Source organism: Centruroides sculpturatus, unplaced genomic scaffold (assembly GCF_000671375.1).
Source record: "Centruroides sculpturatus isolate CEXI.00-Female unplaced genomic scaffold, Cexi_2.0 scaffold101, whole genome shotgun sequence".
NCBI lineage: Eukaryota > Metazoa > Arthropoda > Arachnida > Scorpiones > Buthidae > Centruroides > Centruroides sculpturatus.
This window is the reverse complement of record NW_019384361.1, coordinates 630,686-655,027: the sequence shown is the minus strand read 5'-3', so window position 1 is coordinate 655,027 and position 24,342 is coordinate 630,686. Positions and strand designations below refer to the sequence as shown.

At 30.9% G+C, this 24,342-nt stretch overlaps 3 protein-coding genes across 3 annotated transcripts in view; 2 read left to right on the top strand and 1 right to left on the bottom strand.

The window, feature by feature from the left end:
* Positions 1-1,136: 1,136 nt before the first annotated feature.
* On the bottom strand, positions 1,137-14,791 carry LOC111641207 (ionotropic receptor 93a-like). The gene is made up of 10 exons (XM_023387345.1): positions 14,736-14,791; positions 11,450-11,591; positions 11,316-11,359; positions 6,144-6,244; positions 5,238-5,328; positions 4,982-5,134; positions 2,503-2,647; positions 2,215-2,444; positions 1,912-2,153; positions 1,137-1,833 (listed from the first exon to the last, which is right to left on the bottom strand). Exons 2-10 carry the CDS (start codon positions 11,541-11,543, stop codon positions 1,614-1,616), a joined length of 1,320 nt encoding a protein of 439 aa, XP_023243113.1. The 5' UTR covers positions 11,544-11,591; positions 14,736-14,791; the 3' UTR covers positions 1,137-1,613.
* A 3,361-nt stretch (positions 14,792-18,152) lies between these two features.
* On the top strand, positions 18,153-21,972 carry LOC111641218. Its single transcript, XM_023387353.1, has 6 exons — positions 18,153-18,445; positions 18,942-19,136; positions 19,214-19,297; positions 19,392-19,439; positions 19,583-19,666; positions 21,259-21,972. The coding sequence occupies exons 1-6, from the start codon at positions 18,398-18,400 to the stop codon at positions 21,301-21,303; spliced, it is 504 nt and encodes a 167-aa protein (XP_023243121.1). The 5' UTR covers positions 18,153-18,397; the 3' UTR covers positions 21,304-21,972.
* A 1,527-nt stretch (positions 21,973-23,499) lies between these two features.
* LOC111641192 overlaps positions 23,500-24,342 on the top strand; it is a 40,389-nt gene continuing 39,546 nt past the window's right edge. The window contains exon 1 of the mRNA XM_023387324.1: positions 23,500-23,578. The gene's annotated coding sequence lies outside the window, so the exon portion shown is untranslated. The remainder of the gene's footprint in view (positions 23,579-24,342) is intronic.

Genomic DNA, 24,342 nt, shown 5'->3' with positions numbered 1-24,342 from the left:
TTTATCTACAAGTGATTATAAACTTTTTATACAACGTATGAAAAGTTTATAATCAAATTAAAATAATACAAAATTTTGTTTGTATTATTTTAATCGCTCACGATTTAAATGATTTATGTAATTACATTTTATGTAAACGTTAATATAAAAATTTTAAAAATCATGCTGTTTTTTAAAGAGTGTAATAGATGATCACATTTCATATGTGTATGTTTGTCAAATTTATGAAAATAAAATTTACCGTCATTTTATCTAATTTACTTTATTTGTTGTTGCATTGCTATTGTTAATTTAGAGCCTATATATAGCCTATAGAATAGTATAGAAAAATAATTATTTTACTTTATGATGTGTGAATGAAAACAGTAATCAGTAACGACGACAGCATTTTTCATTTTCAAATTTCAAATTATTCATATTTTGATAGTACGAGTATCTATAAAAATTTACTATAAACAGGACATTGCCAAGCAGACTCGCTAGTTTGAATATGTTAACTTTTTGTCAACTTGCATAGTGCATACAATAAATGACTTAAACGAATGCAAGAAATATTTTTTCATATACTTTTCTTATAATGTAAACAAACAAACAGCACAAGTAGTTTTGAAAAATAATGCAATTTTGGGTGCTGGTATGTAGAACTACCCAAAATTTGATGGGCTATAAGTTGTTTGAAGGGTGGGTAAATGAAACTTTTATTTGCAAATGGTGGGCAAACGAATGACATAAATTACTTTGAAAAAAACAATTGGGGTGCCAACTTCACAGACCGAATAAAATAAAAATCGTCACCGACGCGACTCCATGAATAAGTGATTTTTTAGCACGCGATGCTAATTAATGGACATTTTGAGGTCGAAGAAAAACAAAATTTCTTTATCACAATGTCGAGTCGGGCAATTTTTTGCAAGAAAACTTTTTCAGTTCTTAACCACTTTATTATTATTATTATTATTTTAAAATGTGATCGTATTTTTGATGATTTTAAAATCTGAAAAAACTTTGATGATTTAAAATTTATTATAAAATAAAAATTATTAATATTGAAATATATTTACGAAAAAATAAGAGAAACAGAGAGAAATAATGTTTATAAAATGATAAAGTTTCTATTTAACTATTTAATTCTCAAAAAGTTTTTAAGCGTAGTTTATTAATTTGCAAATTTTCCGTGAGAGTTACGAGTGACTATTTCGTTTTAATTCGATCGAAAAGAGTTTTGAAATAAAAACAAACCCTTCCTTATAAGGAACCCGCATTTTCTTTTTCGGGTTCGATTTTTGAAACCGCGGTTCGTGAGACAGAATCTTCCATGCAAATGTGTAGACAGGCAGCAACCTGACAAGTGACTAGAACGATGAGAAACGACGTTGCAATTTCTCTTAAAACACGCAGTTTTCCCATGTTTTAGCCAATTTTCTTATTTAATGTCTATACTTAATCTAGTCGTTACTATATTATTTTATTGTAACATTTATACGGCTTATTGCCATAATATTTTTTCTACCGTAAATTTTTTGGAACCGCTTTAATTTCCTCCCAGCCTCGTTCGCGTCCCCGATCAGACATATTCTGCATCCCCGATACACCGTATGTAAAGAACATTATGACTAAAAAAATGTAGATTTTCGATAGCGATTGCAGTTTTCTAAAATAAGACATAAAATGCCAGCTAAGTATCCTAAGAGCAGAATATAAAAGGCATCTTGAACATCGTACACGTTGAGAGATCTAACAGGTTCTTCACTAGTTACTGTAAAGTGTGACCAAGTTTCGATTAATTTCTTTTCCCATTGATGTAATATTCCGGATTCGAACAACTTTTGATTACTGAAAAATTAAAGAAAAAAGAAAAATTATTGATTTTAAATTATATATATATTTAAATTATATATAATGTATACTTACATTTTTTCCATAGCTTCCTTATAAGGAAAATGTTTAGAGACGACAAATGTTTGATATACTGTATATAATTCGTCTTTAGACATTAAGTAAGAAGGACCGAAAGTCGAAAGATACAAATCGTGTGAAAAAAATGCGAATGCTTTTTTGTCTTTAGGAAACACATTTCCTCTCAGCGGGCGTAAATTTTCGGGATACTTTCTCAAGTGATCTCTAAGAGTCTTCATAAATCCACTTTCGGCATTCTGAGGTAGAGTAAAATTTATTTATTGCGAAACAATGTATTTTCTTTAAGATTTGACTTACCATAATGTTATTGACAGTTGCCGTATTCTTGTAAGTACCGGCGAAATATTTTTCGGACCGCATCCCGTCTTCTAATTCTCGAAGCGTTCTCGGTGCGGTTTCGAAACCGGGATTGTTCATGAAAGACGTTAACATACCGCCGTAACTAGCGATGAGAACAAAGACTGACAACCACCATCCGGAAATAAAGCATCTGGTAATAAAACCCGCACCGTCCACCAGATCGTTTCCTACAAAAAGCAGCAATTGAAACCATGTATATCTAAATATTTATTTGTAGGAACTTACCTTGTCCGGTAAAACTAGTTACTACGAACCAAGCAATTCTGTTTACATGGGGGTAAATTGTTTTGTTCCACTTCCACTCATATTTCATAATTAAGTAGAGAACGATAATGGCAGTCGGTATAATTAAAAATACTAAATACCATATCTGAAAAATAATAATTACTTAAAAAATATTGGGTTATCTTAAAAGTATTATTTTATTTGTAAGTAGTTTCTTAGAATATAAATTTGAAAATGTATAATTCCGTATACAAAATACAGCGAGTTCTCGCTTAATCTCTGCAATCTGCGAGGGGTGGCGATCGTAATATTGGTGTATGATAGGCTAAATCTTCGTCACTGGAAACGGATAAATACCAATAATAATGAATAAATACTTGCAAATACGTTGTAATGAACCTCCTATCAATATGCGGTTCAAAAACAAATAATTGGCGATTCGGAACAGAGGGGCCAACGTAAATGCGGCAAGTTTATTTACGATTTACGTAGACATTAAGAAGATTTAACGAAGACCTGACAGATTTCAACAACATTGGCTTAGCACAGGGGTGGCCAACAGTTTTTACCCCGGGCCGAATTGGAAAGAAAACTTTCTTCACGGGCCGAACCAGAGGCTGCCCTAGAAAGATTTTGAGGTGGTGCGAGGTCTCATTGTGGTGTCACCCCGTAGAGACTAAATTGTACATAGAGATTACAGATACATTTTTCACATTATCATGTTTTATCAACATTCTACACTGTATTTAAGATATTTGTGATGGAGGGTTAAGTCTAAACGCACAGTGAGTTGTTGACCTTTTTTTTAGGCGTTAGAATTTTTTTTTCATCGAGCTATTCGGACTTGAGTAGCTAATATTGAAAGATTAATTGCGGGCCACATAAATTCATTAGACGAGCATTATGTTGGCTATGCATGACTTAGCAGGTTCTCCATCCAGTGGAAGCACTAGAACATTTAGTACGTATCGGGAAAGCGCATCGGTTGTTTCTTCCAGTAAAAAAGAACACAAAGTTTTCTCCAATTCTACATCTGATATTCTGGATTACAGATTCATATATAGGAAGCATGTAATTCTTCCTTATTCTCATCCGGATAGATTTTTTCGTATCTAAAAAAGTGCTTTGGCGACTTACCTTATCCAATGGGATTCCTGACTGCAGGAACACGCTTGCCAGATCTGTATAAATTTGGCTTCGGGCACTGTCTTCCATTTTTTCATTGAACAAATTAATTAAAAAAGACTGCCGAAACGTTGACGGTTGATGAAGTTGCTTGTTTGTCGCATGTTTAGAGTTGTTAATTTGCACCTCTGTTCGGGACTTCTGATAGTTTTTGTCCACTTTAATTGCTGTGTCAGAAAAATCACAACGTACGACGTATTCATAATTTACTATGTCTTATTTTTTGTATTATTTCACCAACAAACGCAGCTTCTCTGAAGAAATTATTGCTCGTTGTCATTGTTCATTTACCATGTCAACCACGTGATAAATGACAGAGTACAACGAAAACCATGGACGACAGTATTGTCAGATTCAAATCTTATTCGATTAAAACAGCGTTTTTTAACAACCGTGCCTTGAGACAAAAATACACTGCAAACATGTAAAAACTACGTTATGGCGATAGGTTGGTGGAAATGGTGGATATCATGAATTTGAGTAGTGGAAGATAAAATCAGTGCGAAAGTGGTGGAACTGTTCACTATAATAAAATGTAATAAAATGATTTTCATACGAAAATGACTTTTTCCTTATAAACTTTAATTTTATTGGGTTGGCGGAGCAATCATTTTATAAGAAAGAAAGATTTATGCAAGTGGAAAATATTTTATTTATCAGCGAAACGTTTTACGAGATAGAATAAGACTCGCTTACTTAGAGCTACCAATCGAGAACACAGCTGTCCAAATGAGGCCATAAAATCTCCTATATCATCTCGCAAAATGCACACCATTCACAGTAATTGCATTTTCAGACTCATTTTCGAAAAAATATGGCTGAAAATTTTTCCAATCACTCCACCGGTCCAAAATCCACACCAAACTGTCACTCATAAGTTGTTCTTTGCCTAGTCATTTCATTTGGCATATTTCTCCAACCGAAGATGCCGTGTAATTTGCGCACAGTCGCAGCAAACCTTTTCACCTCCACTAAATTTTGATAATCATTTCGTGTTCCTTCATCATGTATCGCTTCATATTTACTATCTGCAATATGTTTACTACAAGGCAATGTGTCACTTTATATGGCGCTGCCAATCCAATCGGAGAAAAATGGCGCGATATTTAAATCTTGAGTTAAATTTGGGACACCCTTTATATATCCTCGAGTCAGCGACAATCCCCTGCTTTCGATTTTGTCACGTTTCAATGCCGTCGGGATTTCGAACCGAAGATCTCTACTTTACCGAGAAAGACGGGATGGTTTTTGAGCTAAAAAGCTGCTGTCGTAATTATAAAATATTGAAACTTACCTCTTTTTGGAATGGTCGAACTATAATAAATATTTTTGACAATTGCTCCGGTTTTTTCACTATAAATTTGACTTCTCCGAATATAAACGGCATCAAATAATTTACGACTTCCGTTTCTAAATATCCCATTTGTCCCGGAAACAAGTCGACTTCCTGCCAATATGTTTTTTAAAAATTATTTTCCCATATAAAATCTAGAACAGAACTATAAATTATTATTATTAATTGTAATTTATGTAGAGTTTAAAAAATGTACGTTTCTTTGTATTGCTCCAACAAATCCGGTCCACGATCCGTTTTCTAATTTATTTCCGGCTACCATTTTGTCCGATTTAATACAAAGGAAACTGAAAAATACACAATATAATTTAATTATATACATTATTAATAATAATACATTCTAATTAGATATAAAAACAACAAATTAAAATACTATTCGGATTAGATGGATAACTTTTTCTAATACTCTCCGCGTGTGAGGAACTTGTGCCTAATTTAATTTAATTTTCGAAAATTTAACGAGAAAATAATTTTCTAATAACTTCGGTAGCTACTTATTATAAATTTGTGGTACTTATCGGAAGAGTAAAATAAACGAAAATTACAAAAGGATTTTCTTTTATTTGATTACGGCAACGCAATGGGCGATCTTCCGAGAGAAAATGCCTCCAAGGAGGTCTTTCTTTAAAAACTGGCCCCAATTTAGGTGTTACTAACGTGAAGAAAACCTGGAAAACTCCACTATTTAAAAATATGGCTGAAAAAACGGTGCAGAGGTGTTTAAACCACCTTTGAACCGCGCGGTCTGAAGCAGCATCGAATCCAAAAACTTTACATAAATTATTAGCTGCAACACTCGCATCGTTAGAGTTTTGAAATTTAAAGTATAAGCTACATTGACGTAAACGCACTCTTTTCAGCGACCTGTCGATTTTTGACTTTCTCTGTCTCAAATACCGTTGCCACCACCTTCGGTTTGCGTCTTTCTTTTAGTACGCGTAACGTTTAATCCAAACAGCAAGTAAGACATAAAAAATAACCGATAATTTCCAACTAAAAAATCCGATGTTATTTTCTGATTGCCTTTCGTAGCTATTTTAACGACGATCGTCGTTGCAAGAAATTATTAGTTAAAAGTAATTGTTTAAAACGAAATAATTACCTCAAATTAAGCTTTTTTCCAATGACATTAAGAACGTTTCCAAAAAGTCCACGAAACTCGACACCCTTTTCTGTTTCCGTTGCCACCAGATAACCGGGACTCTGGAGAACATTAAAGGAACGATTATTTTAGGCAAATTCTACGTCTAAGACATATCAAAAAGTTGCGAATAATGAAATTTAAAAAAATGATATATCAATATTTGTTTGCACCCGAAATTATTTTTTTAAATATTTTTCCGAAAGGGAAGAGACCGAAGTATCAACACTGTTGTTGTTTTTTCTCTGTAGCAGTTCTGGTATCCGCTTTGTATGCTAATGTTAGACTAAAGCGAATATTAAAAGTAGAAGCTTTTCAGGTGTTGAGTACTAAGAGGTTTTATTTCACGTATGTTATGTGTTATGTGANTTTTGTTTGGTTAAAAAAACAATTTATTAATTTTGAACTTTATTTCATTAAAGCGCGCTTTATCCGAGTAACGGCGGATAAAACCGACATTATCCAAAAACGTATAGACAAAGCGAAAACAAAACTTAAAATCGGGTCTTATTCACCTCTTCTTAAAATTTAATCGGTGTAATATATTGCAATTCGAATCATGCGAGAAGATGGGAACGAAATTTTAAAAATTCGAGAAGAATTCGAGAGAGTTTGAATAGTTCGAATTTGAAACGCAATTGGAAGAAGAGTTTGAGAAGAAATTGGAAACAGTTTAAAAGCGAAGACTTTGGACAGAAGAGTGGTTCGACTCGGATATAGAAGACAGAACTTCAAAAAGGAAGAGAAAAAGAATAAATTAAACAAGATAGGAAAGTCCATCAGATACTGTACTTAGGAACCACGGGAACAAACTCGTCGTTGGTCGTTATGACATTCACTGTAAAATGACTTTAAAAAATATTCGTAACGATCCGATAATCTACAATGTTTCGAACGGACATTGAATGGACAAAAAAGGAATTTCAAGACTTAGAAAGAAATATTGTATTTATCGTAATAATCTGTATTCATCTTATTTAAATTACTGTGAAAAAATGGAAGGAAACCACGCTAGATAACAGATAAAATCGATTTTTCCCGCATAGATGTATATTATAAAAATTGGGCAATCAAGGTCTATAAACATAAGGTCAAGACACGATACCGTGATGCATCGCGGCAGTCGCCATGTTGGGGCTCTTTTGGTGTGTACGGTGTTTCTAGAGCGAAGCTGATAGTTTGTTTCTTTCGATCTCAATTATTAGTTGGATTTCTTGTTATATATATTTAAATGGTTTGGTGTTCAGCGCCGAATTGTAAAAATTCGATAGCCAAAGCTATATATAATTAAAGACTTTAAATCTCTATTAGTAACTTGATACTGTATTTTCCAATTTCACTAAAACTGTTACCTCAGAAAATGCGACATGTTCACACTGAATGACAGTACATGCAGCAAATAGCGTTATTTGTATCAAAATATAAATTTATAAAAGCAATAATAATTATAAGATATGCACTAAATTTCAGTTGCCAATTTTTCTTATTGAATGTATTCAAGCAATATTGAAGCCATTTAGCTTTCCTGGATTTGTCAGCGGGGAAAACGAAACAATATTACACCTTTGGCTGTCGAAGTTTTACAATTCGGTGTTGAATACCGAACCATTTTAATATATAGGCTATATGCATATATATAACAAGAAATCCAACTAATTGAGATCGAAATAAACAAACAATCAGCTTCGCTCTAGAAACACCGTACACATCAAAAGAGCGACTGCCGCGATGCATCACGGTATCGTGTCTTGATCTTATGTTTATAGACCTTTGGACGACATGCTATCGGAACGCTGCTAGCGGCAAAAAGCGATTTCTGTTGGACGAACAAAGGAGGTGGCATGACCATACGGTTATCTATAGATCATGATAGATACCATAAGTAGAAACGAAACATACATGAAATTTTGAAATAAATATAACTATGAAATTTAATGAAATAAACGGACGTCCACTGAAGCTCAACCCTCCTCTCCTAGTCCGACGTTGTTTGACTTGTGATAACACTTTCCCCAACCCTTCCAGTGTGAACGTCATTTATGGACAGCCCTTAGGGACGGAAGATCCGATTAACTATATACGAAACTATATATTAAAATATGATTAAAATCTGCATTTTGTCATTGTGCCAATGTCAAAATAGTATACAACTAGTTGATCATAATTTTCATCGAAATTAGACCGATATGTTAAAGAGGTGGAGGTGGCCCACCAGTGGCCCAATGGATAAAAACACTGAACACTAATAGTCGTAGGTTCGCGCCTCGCCAACGGGCTGGCCACGTGGCGTTTTCCGGATTTTCTTCATGTCATTAACACGTAAATGAGGGACACAGTCAGAAAAGACCTCCGGAAGACATTCCCCCTTGGCATATCGCGTTGCCTTAGGGCGATTTCACACTATGACCGATTCCAAGTCGTATTGCCATGACAACAGTCGGTCGACTGACTAGTAGTACCAATAAGACAGATTTAAAAAGTGAAATTTGCAACAGTCGATGAGCTACAGCCAATGAGAGAGCTTCGAAGCTACACTCAATCAGACTTTGGATACATGAAAACTATCGAACTAATCAAATATAGCTTTACATTATTTATAACTTATTTGTAATTTGTTTTTTATTTTACCTTTTACCGTTTCTTCCAGAAATGCTTAAATTTTATATAGGAACACACATGACTTCAATATAAAAAAACCATTATCGATGTATTGTAAATGCGAAACGATGGCAAAATTTAGACTTTTCGGAAGAAGACCATAAACGAAGACCATATCAGCAAATTTTAATCGGACTTACTACAAACATATTTTTAAAATTTAGGAAAACTTAAAACGATTGGTCGGTGTTTCGATTCCTAACCCTAACAGTCATTCTGATTGGTTATAAAGCCAAATAAAACCAAATCAAGAGGTGGGAGTAAATAGTTAAAAGTCCCTCATTCTACGACTAATCGTTCGTATTATTAATTTTATGTAAATATGAAAACTTAAAGGTAATGTTAGCAATTATTAGGGATGGAAACAAATAAATAATGCCGAGAAAATCCAGGAATAACGTTGTCAACTTATTTGTTTTTCGTAAAGGAAAAAAGTTACGTTAANTCAGTATATATATATATATATATATATATATCTTGACATAGGAGATAGGATTATTGACTGCGAGGAATAATTTAAAATATAAAAATCCTTACAATTACTAACAGTGAGCATTATGAACGAATTTCTATTATTAATTTCAAAATCAATTACAGTATATTCTCAATTGTATAGTTCTCGGTTCTTGCAGTATCGTAATGGCGGCGAGACGGTGGTACTACAGTATGGGAAAATACATGAACCTTCTCTGCAAATTTATGAATAGATTATTTCAGTGCCGAAACTATCGTGCATTCTTGCCGTGCCAGAAAGATCTCTCTTGCTCCGTGGACTGATATTTAAGTGGACACTCCTTACGTGGCTCTTACGCCAGAAATAATAGAAGTCTTACTACGAGATATTTATCGAAATGAATGCTATAAAATCTTACTAATCAAATGAAAGAACCTTCTGCTGTTTGATTAACATATTTTATTTGTTGAATAAATGTAAGCGTACTACATTCAGAGCCGTAACTAGGCAGGTGCAACAGGTGCACCCGCACAGGGCCCGCTTAGAAGGGAGGACCAAACTACTGTTCACGAGAAATTATATAGTATTTTTAAATTTTAAATTTTTCTGCCTTTCTACAGCGCGGTTTTTCGATGACATTTTGCCTTAATTAGACCCTAGATGTCTGCTCCCAACTGTGGCGACTTTTAGAGGGACGTAGAGAGGTAGCGGAGACCTCAGACAAATCATCCAAAAGTAGCGACTTTTGAGATTTTTTAATTTATTTTTTGAGAAATTAAATTTATGTTCATAGTTTTCAAATTTACAGATTTTTCTCTATTTTATAGAGCTCTCACAGGACTGGAAAAAAATCAATGTCTCTATTCTAAAGAAAGATGACTCACGTGACTGCGCAAATTATCGTACAATAGCCCTTATCCCACATGCAAGAAAGATACATTTCAAGACCATACAAGAAAGGTTAAGTCGAATTATTGAAACGGCACGTTCAGATTTAATTAAAATGCCTCAATGTCCTTGACTTACTAATATCAGGACTTATTATACTGGCTTTACAGATAATGCTACAGTTTCACAGAAAACAATTTTTTGTTTTATTTAATATACCAGTATATTAAATAAAACAAAATTTTTATTTAATATACAGGTATTTAATATTTAACAGTTATATATAACAATATATATTCAACATAACATAGCATAACATAATAACATTATATATTTAACAGTTATATACATAGTTAACAATATTACAGTTATTTAATATACAGGTATATTAAATAAAACAAAAAGTTGTTTTCTGTAAAACTCTGTAGCAGTATAATAAAAGTATAGTAAAACTTCTGTAAAGCCAGTGTTATAAGTCCTGATATTAGAAAATACGTACTTGTAGACGAAAATTTATATATTATAGTAAGTCAAGGACATTGAGGCATTTTAATTAAATCTGAACGTGCCGTTTTAATAATTCGTCTTAACCTTTCTTGTATGATCTTGAGATGTATATTATGTATAAAATTTATATATTATGGCACGTTCAGATGTACAAGCAGGCTTCCGACATGGATGAGACATGCGTGATCAAATCGTGTCGTGTAGAAAGCGCATGAATTCCAGAACATCCACATGCACACTTCATCGACTACATTTGGGTATTTGATTATACGGATCACGATAAGCTATGGAAAGCTTTACAGGATTTGGTGTCTCAGCACATTTAATAAAGCTCATAAAGTCTTTGTACACCAATTAAGAAGCCACAATGAAGACAGCACATGGTTACACAGACTGGCCAAAATCTGTAAGGTTGTCCGACAAGAATGTATTTTGTCACCCTGTCTTTTCAACATCTTATATAAGCCATTGATCCCACCTGTCATCTGTCACAGAATGCCTGGAACGCGCAATAGGGGGCGTCCCTAGCGATGATTTTCAGCTATTATTTAAAATTATTATTTTCTTATATTAAGTAATACACTAATACAACTAAGTTTCAAATATGAATGCGTAATACAATTTACCTGAATGGAAAGAATGCGAACGGTCCTCTCTTTCTTCATTTTCTCTAGAAGTAATGAAAAAATCGTAATCGTTGTACAAAATTTTGAAATATTTTGACATTTTTAAAAATTTTAAATATAAAACGTATACTAACCGTGTAATTGGCTTTGTAACTGATTACTCGAAAAGCAATCCAACCATTGGTTAGCGATTAAAGCAATTACAATCAACTTAGTGTATCGAAACATCTTATTTGTCGATGTAGAAGATACGTTTGGATATATTCTTCAAATAAACTGTAAAATATAATTGTTATTTGATTAAAATATACTTTGATAATATTAAAAGTCGTCTTTATAGTTAGCTTATTATTCGTGGAAAAAACAATCTCTGGGCTGAGATATTCGTCATGTAAAATCTAAGGGTGGATTGACGGATGTAAGATGGTCGTGCCGCTACATGTCAATCTAGTTTCCGAGTGCTGCCAATTTACATTGATCTCTACAATTTTTCATTTTGATCTTTAATGCTCTATAGATCGAATGAGTCTCGCGGAACAAAAGTTCTAAAATCCGGTCGTCTAATGAGGTAGCCGTTTATAGAGGTTTCACCGTTTGTTGCTTCGTTTTTTTTTTTCTAAATATTCGTACGGGTACTTGTTGTATCGAATAGAAACACTAAGTTCATTATATAAAATTTATCGTTTATATTTAGCAAATGATTAAAATGTCTATTATTTATGGGAGTATTTATAAAAAATACGGTTATTATGTAGCCTATTATTATATAGTAGATTTAAACGCGATTGATAACATTTACAATTTTTGTTATTTGTTCAAGAAAAATTGATAAATTATTATTTTTTATTGTAAATCGATTTATTCTTTCATTATAATTATATATAATTATAATTGTCAAAATATGCTTTCGTATAAATAAATATATTAATATCGTTGTAATTGCTATTTGCGTTTTTCTTTATGATTTACGAAAGTTATCGATATCAAATTATATCAATTAAGTAAAATAACATTCGACATTTAAATTTGTTTTCGAAGCATAGACTACAATTATTATTATTAAGATATAAAAAGAGGATAAGAATCGACCGAAATGTCATTACGTCTATTTATTATAAACAGATTTCAGTAACGAGAAGAATAAATAAATAAATCAAAATTGGAAGATATTAGTTTTGTATACGTAAGAAAGTAGAACAAGTCATTATCTTCTTTCAGTTATAATTTATTATAGGCTAAGCTTTTTATTAATTAATAAATTACCACTGTTTGTCTATCCGTCCTTCCTTAATCGCGAGAACGGAGTTAAATAGATGAAAACCGAGACCAGATATGAAAAACTATATATGAACTTCCGGTCTGAACCAGAAATCACCACGTTATTTCAATTCAAAACTTCCCCAGAAAGGAGTTGGATTGATGACCGGCACCACTCTATTGTTAAAGGAAATATATGATGTACAGGGGCAAGACACTACAGTACTAATTTGAGATGAAGAGCATATATTTTAAATTAAGTAAAATAAAAATATCATTAAAATTGCAGCTAAGAATTGTGATTTAATGCATTTTGGTTTGCTTAGATGTAATCTTGTAACCTTATTTTCACACATAGTTCAATTCCCGATCTATTAGTTGAGACTTTGCAAACATACTTATTCCCGATGATAATACATGTTTTTTTTTCTTTTTACAGTTTGCAAACAATTTTAAGAAAAAATCAGCAAACCTCACTGATAATATTATAGACTACGTTAAACTAAATGCTAAGTCAAGAAGAACTTCGATAATTCAATGTTACACGTAGGCTATGAAACTAAAAAGTAGAAAAAGTATTTCAGAAATTTACAAAACGCTTTTTATTTAGCCTGTACGGTATTCTTGGTATTATGCGATCAAAAATAAAAACGTGGGAGCTCAAGGGAAGCCCATAAAAATTGATAGAAAGTGTAACTAAGAATATTTGTAAACATGAGCTCCCAAGCTTTTATTTATGGTGCATAATACCAAGAATACTATGAAAGCTGAAAAAATATTCTCTACTTTTTAGTGCATTTATGCGAATAAAAAGCATTTCTTTAAAATGTAAATTACAGGTATACCTCGCCTTACGTCGGTAATTGGTTCCAGGAGAGGCGACGCAAGTCGAATTTACTTGTCTCCGAATCTACTTGTCACTAGGCAGAACCATAAATTACCATTTCTGGTTCTGTATTTTATTTATTAATGTATTTTTAATAATATATGGTTAATAAGGATCTATTTTAAATTTACAAACAAATAAATTTTAGTTTTTAATATAGTACAGAAAAAGTAATCTAAATTTACGAATGCATGTACTGTACTGTAAATACAGTACATACTTGTAAATGTATATATTTTAATATGATTTTATGTGCTTTAAACGCTTATCTAGTGATATTACGACTTCAATATTTGTGGCGGACAGACGTAAAGTCGAATAAAATGACTTAAACTTGATTTTTATTTTTCCATATACTTGTTTTTACAAACGACGTATAATCGGGAACGACGTAACTCGAGGTATACCTGTATTTTTTATTTTTAAAATTTTATTGGATAAAAAGAGAAAAACTATATAAAATTTTTGGCATTATTCGTTCCGTTTTACCGAAAATTTTCGAATGTTTTATCGAAAGATATATTTTAAATACGAAATATTCGAAAAATTTCGATAGAAAAAGGCAATGAACGATTGTAAAGAGAATTAATTGATAAATAAGGTTTGTATTTTAATGAAATTTTTAATAGCTCGGGACAAGACGAAATAATTTCACCCAAGTTTAATTTCACCCAAGCATTTTAATGTCATTCATTTTTCAACGTAATCGTTAATTTATTTAAATAGACTTTTTGAAGTAGAAACGGCCCGCTATACCGTAATGCAGTCCGGTATATTTATTAACTTCCATCTTCGGCTAAGAGCGCTTTTAAATATAAAATTATAATCTTTTTAAAATGTAGGCCTATACCGTAAGTTGATAAAATAAAGTAAAATAATAATACTATGCCAATTTTAGTTGTCCGTAGAAATGTTATTCCGACAAATTAATTAATATCCTTTTTGAAGTTATTCCATTTATATATTGCGGCAAATTAATTTAATAAGTTAATGAAATAACTACTTTGAGATACATTTATTTTCCTGATAATTATATCTTACCGTACAGTACATTAAATTAATAAGAAATAAATGTTATCGATATTTAATTCTAACGTATTTTACTTCTAAAATAGCCTGTTTAATAATTTTAATTCGGACGAAAGAATTTACAAAAATAAATAATTATTCGTCTGTAATCGATAAATAAATAAATATTTGATACCTTAAATTATGTTTATTTTAAGCGGAAGATTTAAAATTGTTTTTGGAAACGACTAAATTAAACGTAAACTTACCAGCACTCGACGAAGCGCAATACTATCAATACATTTACGAAAGCCGCCGATTTTCAAAGTTTGCTATCGATTTTTCGGTACCCGTTGATTGCTTACAATGTAAAAATAAACATTATGAATACGATTATGACATGGACTATGTGCAGAATCACGTCGAAACATCTAATTACATTTTGATATAATTCTTTCCAAAGACGACGTTCGTAATTTCTCCATTCATTTAATCGGTTAAATATTTTTTAAGAACTTACGTAACTAAATTTACGGATCTGTCGTAGTACTTTATTTCAAAGTTATTATTTAATTTCGAAGAATCGTTCTGGAAGAGAATATTAATTTGGCGAAAAGATAACGTAACTCAGTCGTTGGATGTCGAATTTTCCGAAGCAAATCTGGTACCTCATCAGCCAAAGGGCCTAGGTCGCAAAAATTAGGAATAAAACTGGGTGTGACGCTTATAGTTTTTATCAACCCATATAAATAGTTTAACTGTGTGTTCCATAAGAAATAAATACAAAACGTCATATACAACCATGTGTTATTAGGTTATAAACTTTCTGTTTACAATCTAGTAAGATTACTAAGTAGGCCTGACTACACTGCATAACTATACAAGCATATCTGGCTTTTTTAATTTTTGGTACGGTGGCAATTTTATGGAGATATTTGAGGGTGATAGTCTTATAAGATTTTTATTAGCAACACTAGGCCAAATAGTTTGGTGACAGTTGTGAGAATAGTAAGATGTCGTTATCATTAGAAAGCAAGTTTACAGTATTAATACTGTAAACTTGCTTTCTAACATAGCTTAAATGACTGTTATCTATTTGCTCTGAAAAATTTGCTTCTTGAATACCAGACACATTAAAACGTATGTTCCACTCGTTGTAAGTGCATACTCAGGAACTGCGCTAGAATTAAAAGGCGTGATTCATATCGCTATGAAGGCTGATCTAAGAATTATATTCGTTGTATAAATGACAATTTAATGGTTTAAAAATGAAAATGATCTGTCAAGGGGCGTAGATACTAAATCAAAACTATATCTTTTTCTTCGCAGTACTTTAACATTTTGTATGAATTACTATAGAAAACGTGACTATAGTAATTCATACATATGACCTTACAAGAATGCTTCCTTGGGAAAAATGTGTTTTAATCCATTTAAAAACAGATCGGAATTTATGTAAAAGAATTTTTCACATATGTAAATATCTGATCCATGGGGCATACCATCAAAAAATGCAATCTTCTGATTTTTAGCTTTAATTAAATACACTCACGGACAGCAAAAAGAAACCCTGTGCTTTGCAACATCCTACAATTGTAATTGTTTCGCTTTTTTCAGTAAAAGTTAATTGAGGGACTGATTTTGATCCCTTGAAAGCAAGTACATGTAGTGCTTTATTTTTGAGCTGCAGTCCATATTCATCTACGTTGAAGATGTGACATGGCTTAACTCTGAAATTATGTTCTTATTTTGGTAATCATTAAAAAGGGGTTTGTAAACGAATAAACAAATAAATGAATTTGCTGCGTCCTAATCAAACATTCACCAGAGGTCAAGAAGTACTCAGAAGACAATTTTAATTCACAGATCTTTTACTTATATTCATTTCGGATTGTGTACTGATCTCTCCTAGGTGTAACTTACAGATAATAAAAAAAACCAAATAAAAATTACATAAGTGTACTCTGCGACAGTGTTGATTTTTCTTAATACTTTACATCAATCACTAACAATCATCCCGCATCGCGTAACACTAAACTTTTATTCCTGTATATGACGTCATCCATATGTCATCTACCAACATTCCATTATTCAAATTTATCATTATTTTTGATCGCGACATGTTCTTTAAATTTTCGTAGCAATACATCATGTTCAAAATATGACGTTTAGCTACGAAAATTTAAATAAAATCTTAATATTATCATTATTAGGCCTAATTGTACAACTATTCCTACTACCATGTATAAACTGAGGTAATTGGGTACTTTTGAACCGAGTTGATGTTTCGTGTTCCTTTATTTTCTTCTCTAATACTCTTCCAGTTTCTTCGATTTAATATACTTTATCATTGCGTGTACACGATATCTCCTGTACGATTTTTCCAGTTTCTTTCTTTCTTTTTATTCTGTTTAACAAATATAAATTCTTTAAATTTAATTTTTAAACTGGTTGCTAATTTTATAGAATACATACTTTTTTTTAATTTACAATTCCCGAAGTTATTTTTAATATACGGAAAGGATATATGTTTTAATTCTTCTTTAAAATTTACCTTACACCCGTTTTCTATATATTCTCTTATTCATGTTTCTACTAATCTATTAGGATATGCATTTAGCAAGAAAATCTTTTTCAACTTTGTTTGCTCTTCTAGTCTATTCCTTTTATCTATTTTTTATCTGTCTTTTATCTCTACGGGTGTGTAAATTTTCCGTAAAGCTGTAATGAAGTTATTCTTTTTTATATCTAGAGGACAATATGAGTTATAGTTTATAGTTTTATTAGTAATACAGTTTTTTCATATTTTTAAAATTTAACTCCTATAGCGCTTCTGTTTACCGTTATATCTAGATAATGTATACATCCTCTGCTTTCAAGGTCCGTTTCGAATTGAATAAGTTTATTTAATTTATAATGTTTTGAAATTTCAGTTTTTCTATTTTTTCTGAATCAAATGCTATTAAAATGCCATCCATATATCGTAGCATAAAGACTATACCTGGTAAAGTAGATAGTCTATTAGTATAGTATATTACTAATAAAAGTATAAATTATGTCATATGTCTAGACACGAAATAGAATAACTTCATTCCAGTTTTACGGAAATTTACACATGCAAAGATGCAAAGATAAAGTATATCATATCGAAGAAATCGTAAGCATTCGTCCACTCACGGGCTCTTTAGTTTTGTAACATTTAATATGATTAATATACTTTCGCTAATATTTATAATATAATTAATATCGCATTAATTGCGAAATATTGATGTAATAACAAATAATTATTTTTATAATACATTTAAATACGTATTTATTTACAAGAAAAAGTTTATTTTTTTTCATATTTAAGCATCGTATCGAAAACCGATATTTTTTTTTTATCTTACGTCGATAATTAACAAAAAATATTCGACGGAATATTTGAAACTTTTTTACTAAGTTCTCTTCGGGAATATCATTTAGTGTTTTCCAAGAAAGCAAAAACACAGACCCAATTTCTTTACAAAAGAGGCATTTATCTCTTATCGGTTAAATATATTTATATCCTTAATTAACCAGAAAGAGGTCACGTGAATAACAAACATAATATATAGAAGACGGAACTAAGGGTCATTTTTAAATCCTAAATGTTGACAGAATAAATTCCATCGAATATAATTGGACTGTAGAATTTCGTGTAATTAACAAAACAATAAATCACTCGGAGTAACTTTAATTTGTAGAAAGTAAACGATTTTTCTTCATTATTTTCAACTTTACATTTTACGAAAAATTGTTCGATCGAAAGTGTTTTAGGATTGTACTCTGTCCTTCGTTACAGAAGTTGTTGCGGCTTGACCTCGAAGTTATGTTTTTATTCGGGAGTAGAAATTTGAGAACCTCCCGGATTATATATTCACTAACTCTTTAATAAACGCTAACCGATAACATGTCTACCGCGAAGAAAGCTCTCCAATGGTTCGTTCTATTCGTTGGCGTAAGTATATTTATTATTAACAATTTCCGAGAATTTTATACATCTTATTCATTTTTCAACGAGAATATTTAAAATTTTCAATTTAATTATATTTAATATAAGTAATACTAATTATTTTAATATTAATTAAAGCATATATACAGTATAAAAACGACTTATAAAATGTCTTACGAATCGGTTTTTACTTTTAAATAAACTTGTTTAATTGTTTTTACGGTAAAACCTGAAACATAACTTATTTACTCAAAAAATATAAAAATAGAACGAGAGAAATTACGTTGTTTTATGTAATATTTAAATTTATAAAAGTACTTAAGTGAGTTTATTCGAAGTATTAAATTTGTATTAAATTTTGGAATGCATTCGTCCTTGAAGCTGTTTGGTTTCACGTTTCTGAATTTATACAAACAACTGACATTCTTCTTAAATAAATGTAAATCGTAGATTATTTATTAATAAACACGCGGTGCAATTTATCGATAAGTGTTTATGGTAGTTTCTAGGAATCGCCACACTCGGAATTGGAATATGGAATTTGTCTTTTCCTCCCAGATTCAAGCATAACGAAGAGATTGTTGTGAAAGAATTGGGACTTTCTCCTAAATTAACTGTCGCCACCGGCATCTCAATGATGTTCTTATCTATTGGATTATGTTGCTACGATTTAGAAAATAGAAAGTATCCGATTATAGTATGTTTTAACTTATATGTTATATTTTAAAAGACTTTTTTTATTAAATATAAATAATAATTAAAATCTCTTTATAGATTGGATTATTGCTTCTTTTGATCATCGCTTCTTGTTTGTCTGCGATGTCGATAGCCATTAAAGATTATTTACACGAAAGAAAGGTTGGAAATTTATAATAATTGTAGTATTATGATAATTAAACAACGTTATAACAAACATTAATTTCGCTTTTTTTTTTTTATTGAACAAATCTAGATATTTAATTACGATATCGACGATATGAATGAGTACGCTAAATACAAGGTGAAATATACGTTATTAAATATCGAAATACGGTATTAATTAATGAGTATAATGGATTTGAAATAGTTTGTAATTTCATTTTCCAGAAAGTATAATTATTATTTCGATCGGCAATTTTGAAAATATATTATTTTAATTTTCAGTATCTTCACATATGGCCTCAAAGAGACGTCCAATTGAGATTCAAAGTCATCGCCATAACTAATGGATTTTCGCTTTTAGTCTTGGTATTATTGTTATTTATTTATTTTTCTCATAATAATTAAATTCCTAATACTTAGGGATTTATTTTATAAATTATTTTAATAGCTTAAATTTAAAGTAAAATCATTTTAATTTTAGTACAAGATAAAACACGGCTATTCTCCATATTTCAGTATTAATTTATTTTTAGTATTATATATAAATACTAAAAACGAAACCGTGCAGAGAATAATTTACGTTAAATGCAACAAATTTTTGACGAAAATCTCCAAGGATCCGACTCCTCGGAGCACGGGTCGACACCACTACTCTCGGCCCTGTGAGGCTGCGTGCAGATTAATAACGATAATATTAAATAATTATCACATATATAAATTTCAACTTTTAATATTCTCGGCATAAACTTTCAGAAAAGGTTCGCCATCCCCGGTTTAGAGCATCACAGAAAGGTTGGAAAGTAGTAAGACTGTTGCTAGATATCCAGGGAATGGGAATGAGGGAATTAAAATAACAGATAGCAAAGAGAGCCATTGCGAAGAAAGGCTGTCATTAAAAAAACTTGAAAGTTCAATATATCTTGTCAGTATGTTAACAAAATGTTGTTATACAGAAGCGAATGTCAGCTCCAAAATTTAAAAAAAAAATCAAGATTCCACTACGAAAAATGCATGAGAACGATTTCGAAGTTTTCAAATACACTGGACGTTGTTAGCCACGACGAGTCGCATTGTACTGTACTGTACCTTCGATGGAAGTGACTGCTCCGGGAATAACACGTTCTATTGTAAGAATGGGTCTTGTGCGCCTTCCTTGCCACGTCACTGCTATTTATTTACAGTTGCAACAAGTTTAAAATACAACTACAATATATAAAGTACAAACTCTTTTATAATGTAAGGGTACAATTTAGGAACATGAACTGGCAAGAGGTACGCAAGTCAAAAAAGGTTGGGAATCGCTGTGCTAGAGGAATCCAGAGTCGGTTAAGTCGGCAGAGAGAACTACGTTGTAAGCATTTCTCGGTCGCATCCAATAGAAACGATTTTGGCATCATCCGAAGTAGAAGATATCATATATCAGCCCCAAGATAAACGGAAATGGGTGGTCTGTCGAAAACGAAGCGGAACCGAAATGGCACTTCGAGTCGAAACTCTGCCGATTTAATTCGGAGCATTTTTGAACTTCTAAGTCGAGACTAGAAATTATAAGACCCGCCGATTGTTGATCAAATTCCATAATTTAGAGATAGAATAAACTAATTTTATTAATTTTGTATTGCGTTGTAAAAATTAATACAGTAAATTTGATTTCTATGCAGATTTTTTGTTTTCTTCACCATTATTCATCTTAGAATAAAAATTTGAATATAAATTTGGAAAATAATGTTATTGGATTGAATTTACAGATTTCGGAAATTCTAATTATACAATCGAATTAGGCATAAATTAAGACATTTCTTTAATTGTAGGCATATAGTCTTTTAAATCTGTAGGCTAAATATATATGAGACAGATATGTATATCAAAAGATAATTTGATATAATATAATGCACAGAAATATTTTATAAACTATATAAATTATTAAGGATATTAATTTTAATTATTATTTTTAACAGATATCAGCGACAATAACGTCTTTTGTACAAGCGGCTTCCTTGTAAAATAATGTAAAGATATGTTAAGTAGGCTTATTCTCTAAATAATTGTTTAACACTTGAAAATTCTGTTAAAAATTATAGATTTAATGCGAATAATAATTATAAACTATTTTCGATAGAATTTGTACATAAATAAAACATTTGAATTTTTTTGATTGAATTCTTATTTTTATAATTTAAATTTTGAATATTATTATTGCTATTGCTATTTTCTGGCACAAGAGTTATCCGGGGAAAACTGTGTGTGCCGTGAAAATTTAAAATAAAAAATATAATTCGAATTTATGTTTATGAATTATAAAAACGATTATTTCAGTATTCTGAATATTATGATTAAATAATTTATCACAATTAATTAAACCTATCGTCGTCATTTATATAAGGAATTTATCATTTTTATTGATAATTACAAACTTAAGCACATATCCTAATGAATAATTTATTTTTTTAGTTCTTTAATAGCCAAAAAACAAGTAATATTAGTGTACTCTTCTGTACATATAAATGGACGTGTTCGTAGCAAATTCTTCCCCCCAAAACAATAGTAATAATTATTATTCAAACGCATCCCTTTATTGTAAAATATATTATATTGTAACAAATTTTCATTTATTTTACTATTTGTCTATGTATTTATTTATTTGATTCTGTTTTGTTTGACAATTGGAAAAAGCTGGCTATAATGTCTTTAATAAAATTTGATTTGATTTAATATAAACAAAGTAAATCATCATTAGATTTATTTTCATATTTTCTAAATTGAAGTTTTCGAAACGACGTCTACGTCATCCGTTGTCACCAGATTTCACGCTGTTTGCGTAACAACTTATATCATATAATCGATAAATCGGCATTAGTGGCGTAAACAACGGGCAACGTAGCGGATTATGTCAACGATGTCAATTAAAGGAGATAAAAGAATCGAAACAAAATTAAACATATCTCAATTATCCGTATGCAAATTATTTTCGATGCAAATGAAAAGTGCCATTAAATCTACTAAGAGGCAGCCTTCTCCTCGTTTTAAAAGAATATCTCAAGGAGAAGAGTCATTTTCGCCGTCCATAGAAGAAGAAAAAGGAGCACATTTCATAAAAAGCAACGAAAGATACAGATTTGGCCTCATTCTCAAAATACTAGGGGTAAGTTTCACGGGCTTTTCTTCTTTTTATTAAATATATTTTAATATAGAACATTGGCCTATATGACCTATATTTTAAACTTTTTATAAATAGAGATAATATATATTTACAAATTTTCAGTTTTAAATAAAATAATTTCACTTAATTTTCAATTTGTTCAAAACTAATTAAACGCTTTCGGATATCTGATAATATTTTATTTTTGGGTTAGAACTAAACGTTAACAATTTTTCCGTCTTTAATTAAATTTTAAGAATATTTTAAACTAAATTAAAATGTTTACGAGTTACGAATATTTAATACTATGAATACAGTTAAAGATTAACGTTGGTAACGGTTTCATACCAAGTAGATGGCCAGTTTTATAGAAAGTAAACTGAAAAGTTTCACTTTGAATATTAAACAATAAGAAAGATTGGTATGCGTTGCGCAGATATTCTACGTCTATAAATATGACGATTTCTTTTGATTTAAACTGACATAACACAATATTTTAAAAATTTTAAATTATTTTTCTCCTTCGTAATGTAAAGGAAATCGAAAAATAACTTGCAAATGGTATTTTGGTTCACCAAAATCGACGACGAAACAAAACTTGTGATATTTATAATAATTGCCTTTTTTTATTACCTTTTTCTTTTCAGATTTATTGTTGTAACTTGTAAATTCATTGTTAATATACGTTTTCAAAATATAAACAATTTAACGGACTTTTGGCAATAGTGGACACCACTTTCCCCCAATTAATCCGTTCAATCAAGGTCCTACTCTAATTAATTATTTTCACAACAATGAATTTATACTACTAAATAATAAAATTTTCTACTGTAATAGGCTAATGTGTAAAGTTGCAAGACAGAGGATGACGGCGTCTATCAATTTCGATATCGATTTATCGAATTTGAGCTTTTGCAATAATCGATCAATCGTTCAATTATTGACTTTAATGTTAAATAAAACATTAGATTAAATCCGATGCTAAATTTTGAAAAAATTTCGCAATTAAACTCTTGACTTTAGAATTTCTTCTTTATTTTTCAACTTATTCTAAATAAGNTCACATATGGCCTCAAAGAGACGTCCAATTGAGATTCAAAGTCATCGCCATAACTAATGGATTTTCGCTTTTAGTCTTGGTATTATTGTTATTTATTTATTTTTCTCATAATAATTAAATTCCTAATACTTAGGGATTTATTTTATAAATTATTTTAATAGCTTAAATTTAAAGTAAAATCATTTTAATTTTAGTACAAGATAAAACACGGCTATTCTCCATATTTCAGTATTAATTTATTTTTAGTATTATATATAAATACTAAAAACGAAACCGTGCAGAGAATAATTTACGTTAAATGCAACAAATTTTTGACGAAAATCTCCAAGGATCCGACTCCTCGGAGCACGGGTCGACACCACTACTCTCGGCCCTGTGAGGCTGCGTGCAGATTAATAACGATAATATTAAATAATTATCACATATATAAATTTCAACTTTTAATATTCTCGGCATAAACTTTCAGAAAAGGTTCGCCATCCCCGGTTTAGAGCATCACAGAAAGGTTGGAAAGTAGTAAGACTGTTGCTAGATATCCAGGGAATGGGAATGAGGGAATTAAAATAACAGATAGCAAAGAGAGCCATTGCGAAGAAAGGCTGTCATTAAAAAAACTTGAAAGTTCAATATATCTTGTCAGTATGTTAACAAAATGTTGTTATACAGAAGCGAATGTCAGCTCCAAAATTTAAAAAAAAAATCAAGATTCCACTACGAAAAATGCATGAGAACGATTTCGAAGTTTTCAAATACACTGGACGTTGTTAGCCACGACGAGTCGCATTGTACTGTACTGTACCTTCGATGGAAGTGACTGCTCCGGGAATAACACGTTCTATTGTA

Bases quoted from the DNA above. Each gene is read 5' to 3' on its own strand.
- LOC111641207 (XM_023387345.1), bottom strand. From the start codon at position 11,543: ATGTTTCGATACACTAAGTTGATTGTAATTGCTTTAATCGCTAACCAA. The intron at 6,245-11,315 runs GTAAATTGTATT...AATGTTCTCCAG, and splicing joins TTCGCATTCTTTCCATTCAG to AGTCCCGGTTATCTGGTGGC. The intron at 2,648-4,981 runs GTAAGTTTCAAT...ATTATTTTTCAG, and splicing joins TTCGACCATTCCAAAAAGAG to ATATGGTATTTAGTATTTTT.
- LOC111641218 (XM_023387353.1), top strand. From the start codon at position 18,398: ATGTCTACCGCGAAGAAAGCTCTCCAATGGTTCGTTCTATTCGTTGGC. The intron at 18,446-18,941 runs GTAAGTATATTT...TGTTTATGGTAG, and splicing joins GGTTCGTTCTATTCGTTGGC to TTTCTAGGAATCGCCACACT. The intron at 19,667-21,258 runs GTATTATTGTTA...TATTTTTAACAG, and splicing joins GATTTTCGCTTTTAGTCTTG to ATATCAGCGACAATAACGTC.